At 34.4% G+C, this 23957-nt stretch overlaps 2 protein-coding genes across 4 annotated transcripts; both read left to right on the top strand.

Annotated features, from left to right (window-relative positions):
- The first annotated feature begins 2789 nt into the window (after positions 1-2789).
- LOC113759533 (protein NRT1/ PTR FAMILY 5.4) lies at positions 2790-8489 on the top strand. Its single transcript, XM_027302109.1, has 4 exons — positions 2790-2850; positions 2980-3197; positions 3920-4482; positions 7610-8489. The coding sequence occupies exons 1-4, from the start codon at positions 2790-2792 to the stop codon at positions 8487-8489; spliced, it is 1722 nt and encodes a 573-aa protein (XP_027157910.1).
- A 10772-nt stretch (positions 8490-19261) lies between these two features.
- Positions 19262-23751, top strand: LOC113763162 (succinate dehydrogenase assembly factor 1, mitochondrial). 3 transcript variants are annotated; one of them, XM_027306897.1, is made up of 2 exons: positions 19262-19461; positions 23117-23751. In XM_027306897.1, exon 2 carries the CDS (start codon positions 23144-23146, stop codon positions 23432-23434), a length of 291 nt encoding a protein of 96 aa, XP_027162698.1. In that variant the 5' UTR covers positions 19262-19461; positions 23117-23143; the 3' UTR covers positions 23435-23751. The 3 variants fall into 3 exon arrangements, with proteins under 3 accessions (XP_027162698.1, XP_027162696.1, XP_027162697.1); XM_027306895.1 differs by having other exon boundaries at positions 23046-23751; XM_027306896.1 differs by lacking the exon at positions 19262-19461 and adding an exon at positions 20431-20499 and having other exon boundaries at positions 23046-23751.
- Positions 23752-23957: the final 206 nt, after the last annotated feature.

Here is a 23957-nt window from a genome sequence, read left to right as displayed (position 1 = left end):
ATGTAAAATTTAAATTTAAAATTCAACTTTTACACATATGTCATGAATTTAACGTAGTAGTTTATATACTGTCAGTATATATAATATTTACTCTAACAATGTATGCTATATAAACATAATCAGTTATTGACAAATTTAATTTAGAACCATAGGACATAGGTTACTAACATTTCGATTCCAAAATAGCCAATTACTCCAAAACCCTTGCATTTTCCTCCCCATGTAACTGGTAACTTATGCAATTAATTTTATGTTGAATCTTAAATACTTTTGTTAGAGAACTCCAGCAATTCTTAAAATCATTAATCTAGTAACTATAAGGTCATTTCTGCACATTTTAAGCTCCCTCCATTCCTATTTCCTCCTGTTAGGCTCGACATCTCCCTTAAAAGCACTAAAAGAAAAGCAGGATATAAATAGCTCACATGAGCAGGATTATAAATCAGACCATCAGATCTGCCCTACCTTAGCATTCTAGTGGTGACAGCCGGACTAGCAGACCTCAAATCTTGGAAAGCCACCAAGTGTGTCAGAGACCAGAGATTATGGTACAGTTTAATGTATTAATGGTCCATATTCGGTGTTGGATTTGGATCTAAGGAGAGATTTAATAATGTACACTGTACAGTGGATTTGAAATCAATAAACTCCAATTTGTTATTAATCCGAAACCCTTTTTTGGTAGGAAAATGAATATAAATTTGATCAAAAAATTTTAAGTCCAAAATCTTTTTATTTGGTAAGCTTTACATCCAAATTCTGCTTAATTGTAGTCTTGTGCTTAAGCCCTCCAATGAATAGGAAAAAGGGGAGAAGTCTGGGAAAAGAATAGTTGAAAATATTGCTAAAGAATAATTCATAGTTGAAGAGTAACGTTCACAAAATGGACAGGAATAGAAAATACAGTTGAACAGAAAATCTTACCTTTATACTAAGTATTAGTCCCCTTATGGTCACTTTATTGGAGTCTTAAACCTTCGCTTGACATAGATACCATAACATTGTACCTGCCAAGAGCCCACTATAGCTTATGATTCCTCACGCCTTCTTGGGTTTTCCGTTGAAGGCGTTCATTTATATGATTGATCCATCACGCCTTTGTCCTGGTGCTGTGAACAAGGCGAGAAATAATAACATGTAACAACTGCCTCCTTGTAGGAGATATGACTGTGAATGCATGAAAGAGCTTTCATTTTCTTGATGCATTGCCTCTGCACTAAAAGTTAGTGAACTGGTGTAGCCGTACAACAATGAGAACACGCCTCTTCGTTGGGGTGGATATATGAAGTTCGCATGCAGTTAATTGTACGATCAATAGTTGACGCCTTAGTCGAGTTTGGGACTGAGTAAATTACTCGGATAGTCACTAAACTTTTCGAATGGTAGAGTTTTAGTTATTTAACTTTTAAGAGTATGTAATTACTCCCTAAATTATTAAAAGGATAAATTTTGGGTCATTTCGTTAGTTTCTACCGTTAAGTCCAAATCAGGTAGACTTAACGGGGAAACAGACAAAATGGGTCAAAATTTACAAATTTAATACTTTCATGGGTAAATACATACTTTTAAAAGTTGAATTACCAAAACTATACTATTCAAAAAGTTTACTGACTACTCGGGTAATTTGCTCGCTAGGGATTGAAGAGAGAAGCAATACGCCTTCTAAATAAGGTGCAACCAGAGCCCGAATGCGTGGGATGAACCTTTTCTTTCTCCGGTATTTTTTTCGGGGACAGAATGAACTTGTAAGTTAAAGAATACGTGTAACTCACAATTTGGTGATCGAAACCGTCTTCTCCTTAGGTTACACCACACTGATGAATTATATGATTGCATCCAAAATAGGAAATTGAGAAGTTGTCTTGTATACGTGCTAGCCGGCTAGAGATCATGAAAATCTCTATGGCGGTGAGATAAATAGGATAAGCATTTACTTAAGGAGAAAACAGTTCAAATCACTGACAACTTGTGAATTCATCAACAACTGCATCGAGGAGAAAGAAAGGAAAGTGTTATTCAAAAGAATCACTTATAAAAGAAAAGAACAATCAGTGAATCACGTACGCTTGTTGGGTCTGTGATAGTAGTGAAGTTGTTGCTTTGCCACGTTTTGTACTTAGTTGATGGTCCATTAATTCCTTAGATGCACCAAAATAAAGAAAAAGAAACTAACACTTTTGGATAAGAACCATTGATGTATTACCGTAGATTCAGGTGGCACTATTGGATATATATATATATATATATATATATATATTGGCACTATTGGATATATATATATATATAGTGATATGAGTCCAACACTAGGAAAGCTTGTGAAAGATGAAAAGAGTGTCTTATTACTTATTATAAACATAAGGCATCATACATCGGCTAAAGTACTTCTCATTCTTCTTTTCTTCAAATCAAAACGAAATTCTTTGAAAATGGTTTTAGGGAGAATTTCTTCATATTGCTCTAGGAAAATTCTGTGTTGAATTTCTTAATCCGGTGCCATTAATTAATCCATGCTTTATATTTTGTTGTTTATAGTTTTGCTAATTGGCACTGATTACCAAAAATATGTGGGAGGGAAGCTAGAACAGTTTTTTTTGACAAGATAGGTTACCATAACGTCTTGCAGGTAATGCACAATCAATAGTACTCTTCCTTAAACTCACGTGTATAAATGCTGTCCAAGATACTCCAAAAGTGTGCACCCCAACCCAAGCTGGCGAACTTCATATTCCAGTCTTTTTCGAAGGAAAAAAAAAAAAAAAAACTCCTATTAGCGTTTTGAAGTAGTGAATATGTCCTCCGAACCAAAATCTTCCAAGGGAGGAGGTTGGAAAGCTGCTATTTTCATGATCTGTTAGTAACCCTCCAAAAACGTCTAATCATCTCTTTATCCAAATTTCCTCCGCCCTGATTTCTTCTTTGCTTCTTCTCCTTCTTGGTGTATTGCTCCTAAAAGTTAGTTTCTTGTTCAAATTATTGCAGGTCTGGAGGTGGCTGAGAGATTCTCCTATTATGGTGTCGCTGGAAATCTTATCAACTACCTCACAGATGTTCTACACCAGCCCACAGCAGTGGCTGCCAAGAATGTCAACGTCTGGATTGGTGTATCTTCAATCTTCCCATTGTTAGGTGGCCTTGTTGCTGATTCATACATGGGTCGATGCAAGACTATTTACGTCTCATCCATCGTGTATCTTATAGTAAGTTCATCAATCATCACTCAACTGATCAATTACGTAAATTCCCATGACTAACTATTCCAGTCTCCCTCGATATTGCATGTCTCAGCAGCCATTGGGCTGGTTGACAGGATTGGTCTAATGTTTGTTTTCTAGTGCTAGAGTGACTCTTGACAGGGATAATTCTATCTTATGCTAACCTCGTAAAAGCCACATAGCATAAACAATTAACAAATGTTGATTCATAGATTTTTAAAGAGTTGTACCATTTATATTATGATTAATTTGTATGATCTTCTAGAAAGGTAAAAATATTTAAAGCATAGTGGTCTACAAGATCAAGCTTTATTAATAATTTCCTAGAAAGGAAAATATAATCCTTAAGTCAAGGGTATTTGACAAATAAGGTTACATGAGCACGCCTATGACAGTGATAGAATTGCTAGGACTGCTTAGGATGGAATTTTCCCTTTAGATTAGACGTATGCATTTATAACATTTATAGTTCTTGCAATTTAATCCAAAGATTCTGTTCAGGCTCTTTATCTACTGTGAACTCATATCCAAATTATGCTAAATCAAACTTGGATGTTTGGTGGCAGCACTTTTTATTATCTATACATTACACCACCCAAAAAAAAAAAAAAAAAAAAAAAAAAAAAAAAAAACAAAGAAAGAAAGAGGAGAGGGAGAGAAGTTGAGGAGACAGATGGATTCTGATTCTATCTAATCAAAATACACAGGGTTTAGTGGCATTAACCATCACAGTTTCAACAGTTCCATCAAGTGCTCGCGAAGCAATCTTCTTGACATCACTTTACATAATGAGTGTGGGGGAAGGCGGGCACAAGCCATGTGTACAAACATTTGCAGCAGACCAATTCGATGATGAAGTTGCTGAAGAGAAGGAAGCCAAAAGCTCGTTTTTCAATTGGTGGTATCTGGGGATTGTGTCTGGTGCCACTGCTGCAATTCTCGTTGTGATCTACGTGCAAGAATATGTAGGGTGGGGCATTGGGTATGGAATGCTAGCAGGGGTTCTGGCCATAGCACTTGGGATGTTTTCTATTGGAAGTTGGACGGGTAATTATCGCCTGCAAGCTCCAATTGGGAGCCCATTTACGAGGGTGGCTCAAGTGTTTGTAGCAGCTGCTAGGAAACGACGTTTGTGTGATCAGAGGGTTGATGATGATGGCCATAGTGGTGGATTTTTTGGCCATGAAAATAAGGTTAGATGTCGGAATAATGGAACAGACGAGGTAGATGGATTCAGAGTTCGTGCATTGGCTCGCACACCTCAATATCGGTAGGTTATGTTCTATTCTATGCACCTCTTATTTGGTTCCAATAGTGGCGATCACATCACATCATATCATATCAGCATGTGTATGCAGTACTTTTGGGGTTTGCTAGGTACATGGAGAAAAGCTTGTCAAAATATGTGCACATTAGTTAGGTTAACCCCAATTGGAGAATGGTTGGTTTCACTGCAAAATGAATGGATAAAGATAAAACGAGTAGAATAAATAAGTGATTGAAAAAACAGAGTTAAATAGGTAAAATAAGTAATATATGAACATGGATGGCCTTGCTTTATAATAATTAGAGTCATTGAAATAAATTAAATTTCTTCTATATGTGAGGCAATAACTACATGCAATGCAATAGTAACCAATTCTCCGACTTACAATTTCTTCTATCTTACCATCTGATCCAATCTTTCAAAAAAAATAAATTAAATTTTTTTGCATATTTTTTTTTCTTTCTTTCCCTCCCCTTTTTTTTTTTTTAAGTGGGATGTGTTGAACACGGAACTTCTTTTATACAATCCTTTTCAACTTACTATCAAATCCAATCCCCTCTCTCTCTTTTTGTATGGTTGGCTTTTTTCTTTTTCTTCTGTATGTGCTTCCTTATATGAGTGGCTACCTGAAGACTTGAGCATTTTTTTCCTGGAGTCTAGTTAACTTGCCGTGATAGGACAAAGAAGACATGGAGTTGCCTACACTCCAAGGATTTCCATGTATCTATTTGCTGGTCATCATAAAAGTCTATAGCCTTTATAGCCTGCGTCGGCACATTTCAATTCAAGCAAGACGAAAAAAGAGAAGAAAAGAAAAACGAGATTTGACCTATCTTAGTCTTTAATATATTATTCTTAATTTTTAGTGATTAAATTTAAAGACTTCAGGAATTTCTACTGCTCCCCTACTTAAAAAAAAATGCTATTCTTAAACATTCTTAATTTGAAATTAATTTTGTTTAATTAGTTGAAACATATAATTGCAGACACCAAAATATATGTTACCTGCAGCCTATTACAGCTACGTACTACACTACCCTCACTAAACATCTTCGTTTTGAGTTTAACAAAGACTTATTTGCACCCTTATTAAAGATTGTTTATTCGGTCAGTGCTCTATTAGTAAGTATTAGTATCACTTAATGGAGATAATCATAACATGACAGAAAGTGGATTAAAGTGTGATTAAAGTAAATTGCATTAGCAGCACAAAAGTCAACAATCCACTATTTCACAAAAGAAAGTGGGCAACTAAAGATTACCGAGTAAGGTAAGTCACTAGCAGGAATACGTAGCCAGTCGCTTATCCCCAAGGTACATGCACCATTTAAAGTAAAGGTTGACATGAAGGTTCCATTAGAGAACTTGACATGACTAGAGTCTCAACATGGGGAATGTTTTGCCAGAATGGAGGGGGAAAAAATGTCATGTCAAATGGCTTTGAGTCTTGTATTTCAATTTTAACCATTCATTGTGATCTACTAATTCATAAATTGAGGCATTTGGTACAAGATATAAGAGAAGTGTCAAATCTCTTCTTTTTTTTTTTTTTTAAATAAAAAACATCTTAGTTTGTTGCATTTGCAGTAACCATAGAAATTACATCAGTCATACACAGATACAAACAGATTTGAAAAACAAAACAAAACACTATAAATCTAAAAAGGTAAGGGAACATTACATTGTGAACTTTGAAAAATACTTAAAAGATAAAATATTTATAGTCCCACGATCATTTGTGTGTGTTTCTAACCGTATTGTTTGCTTTCCCACAAATCTGCTAATGAATTTATTTAGGTTTAGATGTTAATGTGAGATCCGACGAAATAGATCTAAGAAATAACTCGTTTGGATTGCTATTTTTGGGAGTTTTTACAGAAAAATATATTGTAGCGATTTGATATATGTGAGGTAAAAAAATGATTGAAAAATGTATTCATAGAAAGTGTAAAAAAATTTCTGTGAAAAATCACAATCCAAACAAAAAACTTAGATCAATAAAATAAATACAAAACTAATAAAACTCTCACATAAAATTTTGTCTATTTAAAACTAGGGATGTGTCAAATCTTGAAGATGATATAATGTCAATTTTTTCCCCTAATATACATAGCAGTTAGTTCAACAAGAATTTATGGATTTAATTTTGAGGGCAAAATTACAAAAGTTTTGCACACACACAGCAGCGTTATGTCTATTTCAAATTAGAATAATTTTGCGTTGCCAAATTGTGAACGAAACTCATCCCACCATAGTCAATCAATTGTGAATATTTAGCAAGATTCATTTGTGCATGTACGAGTATTTATATTCATAGATTATAATTTATCGGATGTCCCGGATGCAATACAATCTAGTGTTTATATTCTTAGGTAGATTTACGTCTTCTCTCTCTCTCTCTCTCTCTTATATATATTAGCACTAAATGAATCTAACAAGCATTTAACATCTTTTTTTATTAATACAAGATTCTAAATAGAAATATAAATTCCTTTTTTCCCCCTAACTTTTGGCTAGATGGCCAGAAGAAAATTTTACTTCAATAATCAACACATTTGAAAATTATCGTTTGCAAAGTTTTATCTAAACATATCCCATATTCTAGTTTTCAAAGCCTATATTTCTAGAGATCCACTATGAAGTGATGATAATTTGCCAATTAAGTTTTATCTAAAAATATGGCATAATTTAGTTTTCAACACTTTCTTTTTTAAGAAATTCACTTTGAAGTGGGGTTTTTATAGAACTTTTTCAAAGAATTGAAGGTGTAGGAGAAGGTGGAGGAAAATAAATAAAGTGAGTGTCTTGCTTTCAATACTAGGATAAAAACCTTTATTCCCTTTCACCGTGGATGAATGGAAAATGATAAGCGAGGCCTAGGATATAATTTTTCTTGTAATCTTTCCATCTTCTACTCTTAATATTCTGATATGGGTCATTCTATCAAATAAAAGTGCATTTGATGCTATTTTGTGCTTAAAAGTTAAATTCTTTTCTACGCTAAAATGTCGCAACCAATTCATGGGGAGAATGATGAACAGATGAACCCAACCTTTTTCGATGTGCGTATTGCATAAAATAGAAAAACCCTTCTAATATTTCCAGGTCTTCTTGCCAATTACATCGACAGATTTCTAGACAAAGCAGCAATCATTGATTCCATAGATGCATCAAGTGAGAAGAGAAACCCCTGGAGGTTATGCAGCATGAATCAAGTAGAGGAGGTTAAGCTCCTACTCCGCCTGATTCCCATATGGGCACAATGCTTCATCTTCACGATGGTCACAGCACAACTCAGTACATATTTCACAAAACAAGGCAGCACCATGGTCCGTGCATTCGGTCCAACCTCAAAATTTCGCATACCAGCTGCTTCATTGCAAGTAGTTACAGGCCTCACAATCCTCATATCTGTCCCTATTTATGAACGGGCATTTATTCCACTAGCAAGAAAATTCACCGGCCAGGCCTCTGGAATAACAATGCTGCAGCGAATCGGCACCGGACTATTCTTATCTTCGATAGCCATGGTAGTTGCTGGACTGGTGGAGGCTAAAAGAGTAGAAACTGCAAGAGAGAATGGGCTTACTGACTCGCCGAAATCGATGGTCCCCATGAAAATTTGGTGGTTGATTCCACAATATATGTTGTTTGGGGTCTGTGATATGTTCACCATTGTTGGAATGCAGGAGTTGTTCTACGATCAAATGCCTGAGGAAATGAGAAGCATGGGTGCGGCTGCATATGTTAGTTCAATTGGAGTTGGAAACTTCATGAGCAGCTTAGCAATTACTGCAGTTCAAGGGATCAGCGGGAAGAAGTGGCTTGTTGACAATCTAAATCGAGCAAATCTTCACTACTTTTATTGGATATTGGCAGGGTTAAGTGCTGTGAATTTTTGCGTATATCTTTTTGTGACAAAGGGCTTTATTTACAAGAGATTTGAGTATTCTGAGTCAGGGAACGAGAAAGAGATGGGTATGCAAGTGCATCCAGAAGGGAATGTTTGAGAGTGTCAGTACTCCGTATGAAGAATGTTTGTACTTTGTAAGGGTGCATATGTTGTACCAATTAATTTCTTAAATAAAATTGAGGATTAATACCATCTTTCTCCTTCGAAATCTGAATTTGGTCTCTCAAATTGAAAATGTGTCATATTAATCCTAAAGTCTCAATTTGGTATCTCAAACTTAAAAAGAAAAAAGAAAAAATGTAGTAGTATCAATTATTTAGACCTTGCAAGTAACAACAAATGTCAAACAGGTCACTAAGATTGGGAAAAATTTTAAATGTGTTTTTTTTTCTTAAAGTGAGGGAACTCTTATAACTTGGTCCATCATACCTACTTTGATAAAGTCATTAATAACTGTTGACAAATTATGAAAGGATCCAACTGCCAAGAGAGGAAACTATACAAGGCCATTTTTGTCCTTCTATATATATATATTTGCAATTTTAATAATTGTAAGGATAATTACTAATTGAAAGATAATAAAACTTTGGTCTAGTGATCATATAATTAAAATTGACACTAAAAAATTAGAGGTACTAAATTGTAATTGAACTAATTGCACATATGATTTGGTAACGCGTTCATCTCACCATTTGTCCACTTATTTGAGTACGTTTTACTTATGTGCTAGGCTCTCTTTGATAACTCAATTTAGTACTTAAACTTAATATGTTCAGATGCGTTTGATAAGCAAAAATATAATATCTGAATTAATTAAATGGCACTAAATTTTCTAAGTAAAACTTACTTAATGTGATATATACTTAAATGTATCAAATCTAGTATTTAACAATTCACTAACTTAATAGATTCAAACTTCAGATTTCAAATGTTATTTTTTAAATTTCAGTTTTATCAAGCGCAACCTTAGTCCTCTTTGGATCGTTGGTTCCTAATTGTAATTATAACTAATTATATATCAGTGTTCATGAGTTCTACCATACGTGACCTGTGGCAAAACTGTAATTGGCTAATTTTAATATTGTTGAATCAAAATTTAAGGTGGGGTTGAAGAGATTTGGGGCAATTGCAATTGAGATTAGGTACAATTGGAACGTTGATGTATTTGTTGCAGAAGTTAGTGTACCTTTATCGACGTGGTTGTATTTATATATTGAATTAGTTTAAATAAACATAAAATTTATGTATATAACAAAGTAATTTTTTAAAAAAATATATATAACAAAGTAATGTTATTATAGCAATTACACAATTTTATACATGCTCAAAACTTGGGCTAAAGTTAGAGTGGGTTAGTTGTAATGGGCTAAGTTCTAGATTCTAATATTTGCAAACTAATCTTTCTACAAAAAAAAAAAAAAAAAAGGCAGAGTAAATAAAATAACCAAAAAAATCTGATTGGAAAATGAGAAAAGTAAAAAAGAAACATAATCGAGCGAGCTCTGACCTCTGTAGAGGGCTAATTGCTTAGAATATATGCCAAAAAAAAAAACATCGCACAAATGTATCTCTGACACACTATTTCTAATTCTATACCGGCCGTGCTGAGTCAGCATGGCTGCAGAATGAATTTTCTGCAAACATGTTAGTGGGTCAGCGGCCCACAATCTTTTTTGTAAATGAGCCTGTCTCCAGCCGTTCTGACTGGGCACGGCTGGGGCAGGCGGTAAAAAAAAAAAAAAAAAGCCTAGGGCCTGTGCTAGTTGCAAACTTGCAATACATTGTGTTGTTGTGCATTAGCTGCTGTAACTACTAGTGCGCCTAGTGGGGTTACAGGAGGAGAGCAAGAAAGACTTTGCATTATTCTTTTACTGGTGATTAATTCCTACACATTTATATGTCTTCCCTTAATTAGCTTGCAATTTTTTCAGGGATCTGTTTGGATTCAGCATTTTTCGAAAAATAATTTTTTTCATTTACAATGCTACAGTAATATACAAAAAAAACTCCAAAAATACAATATCCAAATAATATATCAAAAATAACTCCAAATATATAAAAAAATATATTAAAGTATATATTTATAAAAAAAAAATTTGTATATAAATATATACATTAATATATTTTTTGTATATTTGGAGTTATTTTTGATATATTATTTGGATATTGTATTTTTGGAATTTTTTTTGTATATTACTGTAGCATTGTAAATGAAAAAATTATTTTTCGAAAAATGCTAAATCCAAACAGATCCCTGAAAAAATTGCAAGCTAATTAAGGGAAGACATATAAATGTGTAGGAATTAATCACCAGTAAAAGAATAATGCAAAGTCTTTCTTGCTCTCCTCCTGTAACCCCACTAGGCGCACTAGTAGTTACAGCAGCTAATGCACAACAACGCAATGTATTGCAAGTTTGCAACTAGCATAGGCCCTTAGGCTTTTTTTTTTTTTTACCGCCTGCCCCAGCCGTGCCCAGTCAGCACGGCTGGGGACAGGCTCATTTAAAAAAAAAATTGTGGGCCGCTTGACAAGGGTTTATTTTACGTATTTTTAGTGTGTTTTATTAGTTAATTTTGGTTTGATTATTTAGTTTTATAACTAAAATAACTAAGGTTTTGGTAAAAATCTACATTTTATGTTAAATTGGCTAAATATTGCATTTGTTGGATTTTTATGGGAAAAACTTCATATTTTGTAGGTTTAATGATTCAATCATCAAATGAAGTGCATTGAGAAGATATTTGGATGATTGAAGATGGATTAAAGTGGTGAAAATAAAATATGAAGTGTAAAAAGGAAAAATGCAATTTGAATCAAGAAAAGTCAGGTTTTGACAACTCTGACACGTTTTGGTATTTTGACTATATCTGGAGCTACACAGATCGGATCAAGGTGATCTTGGTACCATTTTGAAGCTAAGAGATATATCTACATTTGGTATGAAGACATCAAAGTCCAGTTCAGCCGTTTTCATAGTCCAAAAGTTGAAATACCGAAATTCAACTCAGCTGTCCAAAGTGGAAAACAGAGCTCTGACCAGTGTTTAGTATTTCGATCATATCTCAGGCTACAAAGCTCAGATTTGGATGATTCTTGAAGCATTGGAAAGCTAACTCAAAGGGCTACAACTTTGGTGTTTTACAAAAAATCCAGTTCAGCCTTTATGATAGAGAAAATCGCAGCTGAAGTAAGGACAAAGTGAATACGCGAGTACACAAAACGTGACTTGTAACCGCGTTTTGTGTAGGCGCGTTTTCCGGCCGCAATTCTGCAATTTTGCTCAGTCAATTCTCTTGTGTTCTGACTACTTTCCAGCTACAATCTGCAAGAGAATTCGGTGCACATGCTTTAGAAGACAAAAGGGCAAGAAAGTTGGCATATTTTCAAGTCAAAAACAAAGGCTATTGACTATCTTAACAATTTCAGATTTGGAAATCAAATGCAGCAAATTTGGACCAATGGAAAAGGAGCTTTTGGAGCAGTTTATATAGGGAGCAACCAGGACATGCAGAGCAGACGGGAGAAGCTTGAAGAGTGCAGAAATGTAGTTCTTCCATTTCCTTAGTGTAGGATAGTTTAGCTAGTGTAATTCATCCACTCTTGTATATTGCTAGACTAGGATTAAGATGGAGATGAAGAAGGCAAGGTGATGAGCTCAAGTGACATGGGTTACATTCCTTTTCAACTCTTTATCTTTTGTACTTGATTCCAAATTTAGTTAATATGCAAGTTCTGGATTTTATGTTTAATATGTGCTTTTAAAGTTTATACCTTGGGTTTGGTTGAACTTTCTATGATTGTTAGTGCTTATTATTTGGCTATTTGACTGCTATGATTTGAGCAAGTTATTTAGCACTTTAGCTCTTGAAATCATGATTAATCTGGTACCATTAATTGTGATTATCTAAGGTGTTATTTCTGCAATGAAAATTGAGATTTAACATTAGTTCAAGAAGTGCTAAACATAGGGAGTACACTCACGAAAGTAGAGGTGCACCTATGTGGTTTTTAGTGATTCATTTCATGTAATTTCACTGAAGAAATGAACTTATAGCTAATTTCATAACCATGAGAATAGGTATGGATTAGTTATAAGTATAATTGATTCACTACGAAAGTAGGATTCAAATGCATAAGGAAATTACACCATAATTAGCCTAGATGTAGTAATTAATGATCCAAATATAACACTTGCATGAGTAGTTAGGGATACCACAACCTAAGGAGCTTTTATTTGTTAATTTCTTGTATAAGTGCAGTAGGTTAAATTTCTTATCATTCATTGATAGTCTAAATAATAAAGAAACTTTAGTAATACCGGTAATTGTTCACTCTTCCCTGTGGGATCGACCCGATATATACCCTAAACTACTAGTTGATCTGTATACTTGCAGTGAACGGGTGTAATTCGGTATTTTTTAGCTTGCACGTATGTAAAATACCCGTCAAGTTTTTGGCGCCGTTGCCGGGGAAGATTTGGCAATATCGGTGTGAAGAGCAACTTTATTAATTTAGACAATTTTTCTTATTTTTGTTGTTTTTGCTGTATCTTATGTGTTTTATGTCATTTTTTTTTTTAATCAACTTTTATTTTATTTTATTTTTTTCTGTTTTTGTTTGTGTCTTGGAATCTATCCTTCTTAACTAATCTTACTTTTGAGATTGTTTAAAAGTAATTTTAGATAATGAGGAGGGTAGGTGAATTTGGAGGACAATGCTTGAGAAGTGGAAGATTGGCAATGGATGGTTACCAAGTGCAAAACTCCTTCAACAGAGGTAACCAAGAAATTACTGAAGGTATGTCTTTTAAAGATGGTTTAAGGTGCTTAAAGGCAAAATTTGATGTAATTAAGTTACAAGTTCAAATGGACACCATGATGCATGAAATTGAGCAGAGAAGGAATGTTAATGCTTTTAATTCTTATCATGTGATTTGTGACTTGTGTGGAAATTATCATGCTTCTAATACATGTAGACAAGCACAAAATATGGATTATTATGATGAATTAGAGCATTACAATCCTTGTTTTGATCGATATAGTGCTAATTTGAACAATTCTCCTGCTTATGGTTGGAATAATCAATGTACTTATAGTAATTCTTCATATTTTTATGATTACCAACCTGAATGTGTCCAATATGAATCAAAACCATCTTGGGAGTTGGCAATTGAAATGGTAGCTAATGATTCTAAGCCATCTTGGGAGTTAGCTTTAGAAAAATTAGCTAATGCAACTTCCAACCGTTTTGATAGGATTGAGGAAAGAATAGATGAATTAACTTCTCACTTTGGCAGAATAAATGAGCAATTGAATGCATTGTGTGAGGTTATTTCTTCTAATAAATTACAAAATGATCCTAGCATGAATGGTAAGAATGTTGTATGTGAAAATGGATTGCATGTTGATGAAAATGATGAATCTCAATTGTGTTTCAATGAGCAAATGTCTATTTCACAAGATAATATCTTTGGAACTAACTTTGAGGCTCAAGAGGTGAGTTTTAATGACTCATTTTTCACCCCTCTTGAGGAGTGCATTGAAAGTGTAGGTTCTAAGGGTATTCCTGCCCAAGATACTTTCATGACATTTCCTTTGGTAAGTTCTCAAGTGGTGCATATTCAAGGTAATATCTATGAAACACTTGGAATATTTAAGTCACTTCCATCTCTCATATCATTAGATCATGTGGCTTTTTCTATTAAGTCACCTTACAATGATCCACCAAGGCATAAAATGGTGGATTATTCTTTAACCAAACCTCCTTGAAAAATGAGGTTCAATAGTCGAGCCAACGACTATAAATAAAAGCGCTTATTGGGAGGCAACCCAATGTTTGTTTAAGTTTGTGTTATTTTGGGGTGATTTTATGTTTAAAGTATGTGTTTGAGTTATTTTGTTATTTTTCATTTGTAGGTATTGGAAATGGAAGCAAAAGTGACCAAATGAGGTGAAAAAGGCGAAATTTGATCAAGGAACTCAACCCCTCAATTTGAGTAATTGTTGTTTTTGATTTGTTAGAAGGGGTTAAAATGCATATTTTGATCATTTTACATATGCATGCATTGAGAATTTTAGCAAACAAATGATCTATGATGCATTTTGAGTGATTGGGGTACAAATGGTAATTTTTCAAAATTGGCTTTCTGCAAAAATTTCGCAGAAGAAAACGCACTTGGGCTGAAAACGCGCCTTAGAATCGCGTTTTCCATAATCGCGTTTTCGATTCTGCGCCTATACTGAAGAAAACGCGCCTCAAAACGCGACAGGAAGTCGCGTTTTATACCAAGTCGCGTTTTCCAGCCTGATCAAAAATTGAAAACGCGACTTCAAATACGCGACTCCAAGTCGCGTTTTTAAGCATAGCCGCGTTTTCGATCCTGCAAGATATGTGAAGAAACGCGACTTCATAAAACGCGGCTTAGTGGCGCGTTTTGATGAGTCGCGTTTTTGGAAAAAAAAAATGCAGATTCCTTGATTCTCTTTTTTCTTCTTTTCCTCATATATATTTTCTTGTACCTTGAGTTGCTTATTGTGTATTTTTTTTTAGGTACATCACGAAAACAAAGGATTGAAGTTACGGATCATCATTTTGTTTATTAAACCTTTGTTATCACTTTTGTTTCTCATTTTTCATTTTTTAGGATTACATCACTAATGGTTATCCAATGAAACTCATGAAGCGTTGGAGATACACGGACAATGGATTTTGAAGCTTCATATTCAATCGCAACAATAGGGGAGTATTACTTTTCTTTATCTTGATTTTCCTTTTTACACATTGAGGACAATGTGTATGTTAAGTGTGGGGGGAGAATTGAGATTATATACATTGTATGTGATTGAATTATTAGTTGCAAATATTGGACTTGTGTTAAAATTCAAAATTTTTCTAAAATCTTGTCCAAAATTACAAACTTGCCCCAAAAAGTTTCATATTTTTTCGATTTTATCCAAGGGGTACCAAGTTCCATACCATTAGTAGTTCAAATTCCTCCTACATTTGAGATAAATATATGTGATTTGGAAACTTCTTTTCTCATTTAACTTGGAAATGACTATTATGTGATTATAATTTTTGCATTTGTAGGAAAGTATATCTTTTAAAGTGGAGAAAATTATACCTATATTTTTTTTGCATATTTGATGAAATTTCTTCTCTTTATTGGATTTTATAAGTTAAGTGATAAATATGGTCAATAAGTGCAATACTCTTCTCATGATTATTCTTTTGAGGAATTTATTATTATCTTTGCTGTAAAAAGAAAAAAAATGAAAAAAAAGAAGAAAAAAAAAAGATCTATTCTACTCCAATGATTCTTGTACTTAGTAACCGGGAGTCTTCATCTACAAATGTCGACTTTCGCGTAAAACGGTACTTGAATTAAGAGTATGCAAAGCAACTTGAGTATGTGAAGTGTTGAGTAACCGGTGATCTTCATCTAAAAATGTCGATCCTCGCGTCAAAAGGCATTCTCACGTCTTAAGTAATATTTAGATATGTAATATTAATAAATATCTTTTTAAACAGAATTAAAAGATGATCATGAGTTTAGGAAGCATTATTATTGACCATATGAGTTGCTTGCTTGTGAAATCAGGTAAGGATGAAAAATCGATTTGAATTTGTTATAATGATGGTATAATTGGCTCTCCTTTACTTGATATTATGAGTACTTGAACTTAATTGAATAATTACATAATGGTTATTTACTCTGTTTTGAGGAAATGAAGTTGAAATGCTACATATATTTATTTTCAAATTTTGGATCATTGTTGGTTTGTATTTTTATTGCTTGAGGACAAGCAATGGTTCAAGTGTGGGGGTATTTGACAAGGGTTTATTTTACGTATTTTTAGTGTGTTTTATTAGTTAATTTTGGTTTGATTATTTAGTTTTATAACTAAAATAACTAAGGTTTTGGTAAAAATCTACATTTTATGTTAAATTGGCTAAATATTGCATTTGTTGGATTTTTATGGGAAAAACTTCATATTTTGTAGGTTTAATGATTCAATCATCAAATGAAGTGCATTGAGAAGATATTTGGATGATTGAAGATGGATTAAAGTGGTGAAAATAAAATATGAAGTGTAAAAAGGAAAAATGCAATTTGAATCAAGAAAAGTCAGGTTTTGACAACTCTGACATGTTTTGGTATTTTGACTATATCTGGAGCTACACAGATCGGATCAAGGTGATCTTGGTACCATTTTGAAGCTAAGAGATATATCTACATTTGGTATGAAGACATCAAAGTCCAGTTCAGCCGTTTTCATAGTCCAAAAGTTGAAATACCGAAATTCAACTCAGCTGTCCAAAGTGGAAAACAGAGCTCTGACCAGTGTTTAGTATTTCGATCATATCTCAGGCTAAAAAGCTCAGATTTGGATGATTCTTGAAGCATTGGAAAGCTAACTCAAAGGGCTACAACTTTGGTGTTTTACAAAAAATCCAGTTCAGCCTTTATGATAGAGAAAATCGCAGCTGAAGTAAGGACAAAGTGAATACGCGAGTACACAAAACGTGACTTGTAACCGCGTTTTGTGTAGGCGCGTTTTCCGGCCGCAATTCTGCAATTTTGCTCAGTCAATTCTCTTGTGTTCTGACTACTTTCCAGCTACAATCTGCAAGAGAATTCGGTGCACATGCTTTAGAAGACAAAAGGGCAAGAAAGTTGGCATATTTTCAAGTCAAAAACAAAGGCTATTGACTATCTTAACAATTTCAGATTTGGAAATCAAATGCAGCAAATTTGGACCAATGGAAAAGGAGCTTTTGGAGCAGTTTATATAGGGAGCAACCAGGACATGCAGAGCATACGGGAGAAGCTTGAAGAGTGCAGAAATGTAGTTCTTCCATTTCCTTAGTGTAGGATAGTTTAGCTAGTGTAATTCATCCACTCTTGTATATTGCTAGACTAGGATTAAGATGGAGATGAAGAAGGCAAGGTGATGAGCTCAAGTGACATGGGTTACATTCCTTTTCAACTCTTTATCTTTTGTACTTGATTCCAAATTTAGTTAATATGCAAGTTCTGGATTTTATGTTTAATATGTGCTTTTAAAGTTTATACCTTGGGTTTGGTTGAACTTTCTATGATTGTTAGTGCTTATTATTTGGCTATTTGACTGCTATGATTTGAGCAAGTTATTTAGCACTTTAGCTCTTGAAATCATGATTAATCTGGTACCATTAATTGTGATTATCTAAGGTGTTATTTCTGCAATGAAAATTGAGATTTAACATTAGTTCAAGAAGTGCTAAACATAGGGAGTACACTCACGAAAGTAGAGGTGCACCTATGTGGTTTTTAGTGATTCATTTCATGTAATTTCACTGAAGAAATGAACTTATAGCTAATTTCATAACCATGAGAATAGGTATGGATTAGTTATAAGTATAATTGATTCACTACGAAAGTAGGATTCAAATGCATAAGGAAATTACACCATAATTAGCCTAGATGTAGTAATTAATGATCCAAATATAACACTTGCATGAGTAGTTAGGGATACCACAACCTAAGGAGCTTTTATTTGTTAATTTCTTGTATAAGTGCAGTAGGTTAAATTTCTTATTATTCATTGATAGTCTAAATAATAAAGAAACTTTAGTAATACCGGTAATTGTTCACTCTTCCTTGTGGGATCGACCCGATATATACCCTAAACTACTAGTTGATCTGTATACTTGCAGTGAACGGGTGTAATTCGGTATTTTTTAGCTTGCATGTATGTAAAATACCCGTCACCGCTGACCCACTGACATGTTTGCAGAAAATTCATTCTGCGGCTGTGCTGACTCAGCACGGCCGGTATAGAATTAGAAATAGAGTGTGTCAGAGATACATTTGTGTGATGTTTTTTTTTTTTGGCATATATTTTAAGCAATTAGCCTCTGTAGAGTCGTAGTATTAAGGTAGCGATAATTTCAGAAACCAATCTCACTAGCTTCTCTTAAAGTTTGTAAAATTTACAAACCTCCCTTCAGATTAAGATTTTGATAACAAAATTAGTCCAATTAAAAAAGTACTTTAAGAAAAGAGATGAAACTTTTATTCCATAAATACTCCTTATGCATGTGCATAAGTCGTATTAGTAAAAGAATAAAAATAATTAAAAGTTAGAAACAATTAATACACATATTTAACCACTCAAAAAGTTCACATTTAATAAATTAGATAATACAAATAAGTAACAAAATTACACTAATGATTACAAGATTCAACAAAATAAACTAGTCAACTCTTTTAACATAATGTTTGCTATGATTCTTGTAATTTTGAATAGAAAAGTTTTTAAATTTTGCATTTCTTTTCCCTCTTTTTAGTTTTCTTTGAAACTCTTAAAGTTATGACAATTGTAAAGTAATTTTATTGAAATAAAAGAGATAATTGTAAAGTAATTTCATGGAAATAAGGGAGAAACAAGGGAAAAAGAACAAAATTTGAAAATTTTTGAAATGGAGGCAAAATTTGTTGCTTATTAGCATTGTGTAATTTATTAAATGTGAACTTTTTAAGTGGTTAAATGTGTGTATTAATTATTTTTAATTTTCATTATTTTTATTTTTTTACTAATACAACTTATATATATGCATAAGGGATGTTTATGAAATAAAAGTTTCATCTCTCTCTTTAAAGTACTTTTTTAATGTTATTTGTTTTAATTGGATTAACTTTGTTATCAAAACCTTAACCTTGGGGGAGGTTTGTATAATTTTATAAACGTTAGGGGAGGCTAGTGAAATTATTAGGAACCTCAGGGGAGGTTTCTGAAATTATCCCATTAAGGTATTACTATTAAGTATTAACAGTAAAAATGTCTCCTCCTTCACCTTCACCGCCACCGCCACCGCCACCGCCACCGTGCCACCGTCGCCACCTTCTCCCGATATATTTCCTAGCATCCGGCTGGATAAGTCCAATTGCACCTTTCGCTTTCAACAAGTCTTTTTCGTCTATTCCGCCATACCTACCCTCCTTCCTCTTTCTGCCTTGATCTTTTTTCTCCATTAAATACCCCAAAATATACAGCTAGCACTTGACGCCGACGCCGAACACCGTAAGTTTCTCTTTCATTTTATTTTAATGTTATTATTATTATACAGTGGTTAATAATTGTTCGTAAATTAATAATATGGCTTTCTCCGTGTGCAATTTACCTCTGGTTAGAGTGAATGGCATCTAGCAGAGCAATTTTTCCTGGGCGGCGCTACCGTTTTTGTAGGATATCAATTAGCTTGGTGGTTTGGTTCCTAGACTAGTCTTGAAAATATAATTGTACCAAAACAAATTGTTGTTTTTTCCCTCAAGTCTCTCCACATGTTGGTCTGGAAAAGATTTGACATGTATGAGCTATGAAAGAGCAATTTCGATTGATTGGAAAAATGGTAGTTAGGAGATTAAGATCAAGGAAATGTGTTGTTTTTTCTAGTTTGAGCTTTGTATTTCTTGGTTGTTGGATTTTTTAGCTTTTTAAGAGGAGATGCACTCTGGAATTTGTTGAGTTGCTTGTTTTGTTGGTCAGGTTCTGGAGCTCAAGCTTATGATAGCTAAGGGCGGTAGAAATATAGAGCTATCCTTTGTGCTTGCTGGACTTCTAAAGTTATGGTTCAATCAGCTTAATTCTACTTAGATTTTCACAGTTAAATTTTGTTATGAATCTTAGAAAACGTCCAATGGAGAGATGCTCAGTTTGAAGATTTTCAGACTGGGATGTATTTAAGTAGAAACTTATAATAGAAGCACGGATTATAGTTGCACTGTGTATCTGTGTTTATTAGCTTATTCAAGAAAGTAAATTGAACCTCTTAGTAGCCTAGGCAGGTTGAATTCGGTAACTGAAAATGGGAACTAAAGGAAAAAAAGATCTGTTAGGATATGAAGATCTAGAGGGTAGAAAGATTTCAAATGACCCAAAAAATGCTCTTTTTCGTTTTTCAATTAGAAAGCAGATATAAATGTCATTTTCCTAGCTATACAGACTATTAAGTTTGAGCAAGATGTACATGGCCTGAGAAAATGGTCTTGGTTGTTGGATTACAGAGAAGAAAAGATGACGGTTAAGGAAGGAAAAGAAGTAATCATCTCCACCTCCTTGGTTAGTAGCTCATCACTCCCTTGCAGAGGCATATCCTACTATTTCCTTTGTCTACTGGAAAATTTTATCCTAAGGTTTCTGTTTTCTGGTTTTCATCAATGAGGCCAAGTGGGTGATTGCTTGCAAAGATTCTTACATGTGATTCTTTTTTTTCATCTTGATAAGCTCTTCTGATAATAATCTGGAACTTACCTGTGACATCAATTAGATTAGACATTCCCCTTGGATTTGACTTCGCAAGCTTAATATAACCTCAAACTCAGATGCCAAGGTTGAAAATTGTTTTAGAGCTTGAACTGAGCATGTGGAATCTTAAAATGCTAAACTGCATTATGCGGGGCTCAGTTCAACTGCAGCTCTATTATAGATCTCAAAAACAGAAAATCTTGGCTGCTCTTAAATGTAGAGAAGTGAGAAATACATTTGCGTTTAACCTCCCCAGAAACAGATATGCCTGTTTAATTTCTCCTGGGGAAAAAAAATAAGAAAGACAGAAAAAAGAGTGCTTTCTTGGTGTTTCTTTTACTGTCGATACGCAATCTGGAAGGAAACTCAGATACCTCAAGATGTATAAAGAGCAAGATTTGAGTGGAACAATTAGCTGGTGTGATTCTGTGCTCAATGTGATCTTAAGTCTTTTAGCAGGTTGTTCTTAGTCTAAGCTTTGCTGCCACTGTGTACCATATTTGGCAAGATTGGAATCAGAGAGTTTGCAGAAGTGAAGCATGGACTACTGAGGTGGTAATAAATTTCTGGTGATATTCAAGCTGCTGTTTCAAGTTGGGAAGATGTGAAAAGAAGTAGGGAGAATTGGGAATTCTGTATAACTTGGAACGTGGATCAGATAATTTGTTGTTGAAATTAGAATCGATAATCTTTTTTAAGGATAATTTTAGAAACCTCCCCCGAGATTTCTAAGAATTGCTGACAGTTCCCCTTTAATTTGAGATATTACACAGACCTTCCTTAACACATTGAATTACCTTAAATGATCTTCATTTAGTTCCCAATTTACATGGAAAAAGAGCTTGTAGGAGAAAAAGTTTTCCCAGGATGCTCAGGTCTTCTTAATTTGCAACCTCTTCTCTCTCTTTTCTCTCTTCCTCCTTTCTTCATTGCTCTCCACCCAACTTCCACTGCCTATCAGCCACCCTGCTCCTCGGGCTCGCCTATTGTTCACCCCTGTCCCTCGGTCTGTGGTTCACAAAATTCCAAATAACTCGGTGCTTTCTCTGTTGAGTGTAAAAGGAACAACTTTCTCAGGCCAAAGATTTACCCCAACAAAGAGACTTAGTCCGATTTTCTGCCAAGCTAAGGCTGCAGCAGTTTCCATCAATTGTCTCTCATGCATCACTGAAGGAAGAGCAATCGTTAAGTTACCAAAGCCTGGGGAGCCAAGGTGACACTGCCTTTGTCCTGCCCCAACAGTAATCTCTACCAATCTTTTCCTCACCATTACTTAGCCACAAATTCTTCCAACATCCACTTTTCTTTCTTTCTCCTTCATTTATCCACAACCAGTGGACATGATTATTTTTTCCTCTGTCTAATCCCTAAAATTCCTATACCATGTAGAACTTATTGGTACATCCTTTATTATATTGTTTATGGATGTAGACTATTTTGGGGATAATGATAACTAACTTCTGGGTGCTGGTTTTTTATTTTGATGTTCCCTTTGCATTTTGCTTGTGCTTTTATGCTATTGGTAAGAAATTAGAGGAGAATTTCATGCACAAGCAGTGGCCATCATTGCCCTATGATAACTGTAATTTGCTTAGAACAAGCACTGAATGGAGAATTCTCCTCAATTTTCCTTCCACAATGACGTTCAGAAGTTTAACTTGTCTAATTTTCTGTTTAGTTGGCCTATGAATCCATTGCAGTTTTTATACTTTAATTAAAATTTTTTTTTTGAGTAATTTGTTGGTTATGGTCTTTGTCTTGTGTTTATGAGAGTTGATGAAGGCTGAGCTTTTGTAGGATTGAATGGATGGTGGATCTCTTGGTAGAATACTTGGTTCTTGATATGGGTATAAGGATATGTGGTCAAAGGATTTTCGATTTGTGTTGTTTTGATGATTGAAAATGGTGGTGGTAGGGAAGAGAACTCTAAAGCTGGTGGCTGTAGTGGAGGAGATTGAATATGGTGGTGGTGATTGGATATGGGACGTACCTTTAAAAAAAAGGGTTTAATAGGAGGCATTTTAGGATATTCATTGAGTATTTTTGCTTACATAGGCAAATTGGGTTTTTTGTTGCCCGAAACATGAACATAGGGGGTTTCTGAAATTAGAGGGGCACTGTCTGCAATTGCTAGAAAAAGGAGTGTGCGTCAGTCCTGGTAGATATCTTGAGAAAATATTTTCAGATATATCTGTGTGTGTGTGTGTGTGTGTGTGTGGCTCACTGGCCAGGGGGAGGTTCGAGTCCTTTCCTTTCGCCATGCATAATTTGTGCTTTCTTCATTTATCCTGCATTTTGCTTCCGCTTTCATTTTTAGGCATGCATATAAGTAATTCAATCTTTTTGTTATTTTCTTTCAGGCTGCAACAGAGCACTACAGAGATAGACAAAATACTATTCATTGTTTCTAAACTTATTATCCAGTACATAGGCTGAGAAGATCTAAAAAGGCAATATAATGGGACTCTCGAATGGGCCAAGGCTCTCTGGAATGCAGAAGCAAGTGCTTGCTCTGTATAGAGGATTCCTGCGAGCAGCACACTCCAAATCTCCAGAAGAGAGACACAAGATTGAGTCATTTGTGTCATCTGAATTCCGTCGCAATGCCAAGCAAATCGATCGCAAGAATTTCCAGTACATTGAATACTTGCTTCGCCTGGGTAAGAAACAACTCGAGCAGCTGAAGAACCCTGATACTATTGGATTGTCATCATTGACTGTAAATTCCTCTCAAACCAGGAGACCCTGAGCCCACGAGTAGTTCCAATTTTTGATTCCTCTAATGGGATCGATTTATTTTTTTCAGGGTAGAGAAGAGTATAAAATGTCTTGGCTCATTTGTTGCAAGATTTTATAGCTTATTCTCATTTGCCCAGTTAAGGTAAATCCATTCATTGTCTGCAAATTGGCAATAAAAGAGTACAATCAATTATGTTTTTGGAATCACAACGCAATATGATGAAGTGCTTGTGTACTTCCAATACAAGTAAGCTAGCTTGATGAAATGTTCCTTCTGGAGTTTGTCAGAACTGATTCCCCAATCGAAGTATGGAACCTTAAAAATATATTCAAACGTGTTTAATAAGATATATACTCCCTGATTTATATGCAACTACAGAAAATTGCTCTTTTCTTTGTATAGAAGCTGACAGAGTAATTTGCTCAAGTCAAGGATTTTTTGTTATATTTTTTGTATGGGCATCCAAAAGACCTAGTCCACCTATTTGGCCCAGTGACATCTGGTCGAAGTTGAAAATTAAACAACAGATTAG

The sequence above is a fragment of the Coffea eugenioides genome, chromosome 2, assembly GCF_003713205.1.
Source record: "Coffea eugenioides isolate CCC68of chromosome 2, Ceug_1.0, whole genome shotgun sequence".
Taxonomy (NCBI): Eukaryota; Viridiplantae; Streptophyta; class Magnoliopsida; order Gentianales; family Rubiaceae; genus Coffea; species Coffea eugenioides.
The sequence above is the reverse complement of the archived record's forward strand: the minus strand, read 5'-3'. Positions and strand labels throughout refer to the sequence as shown.

Excerpts from the sequence above, each read along its gene's own strand:
- LOC113763162 (XM_027306897.1), top strand. The coding sequence starts at position 23,144 with ATGGGACTCTCGAATGGGCCAAGGCTCTCTGGAATGCAGAAGCAAGTG.
- LOC113759533 (XM_027302109.1), top strand. The coding sequence starts at position 2,790 with ATGTCCTCCGAACCAAAATCTTCCAAGGGAGGAGGTTGGAAAGCTGCT. Across the intron at positions 2,851-2,979 it reads AGCTGCTATTTTCATGATCT|GTCTGGAGGTGGCTGAGAGA; the intron begins GTTAGTAACCCT and ends AAATTATTGCAG. Across the intron at positions 3,198-3,919 it reads CATCCATCGTGTATCTTATA|GGTTTAGTGGCATTAACCAT; the intron begins GTAAGTTCATCA and ends CAAAATACACAG.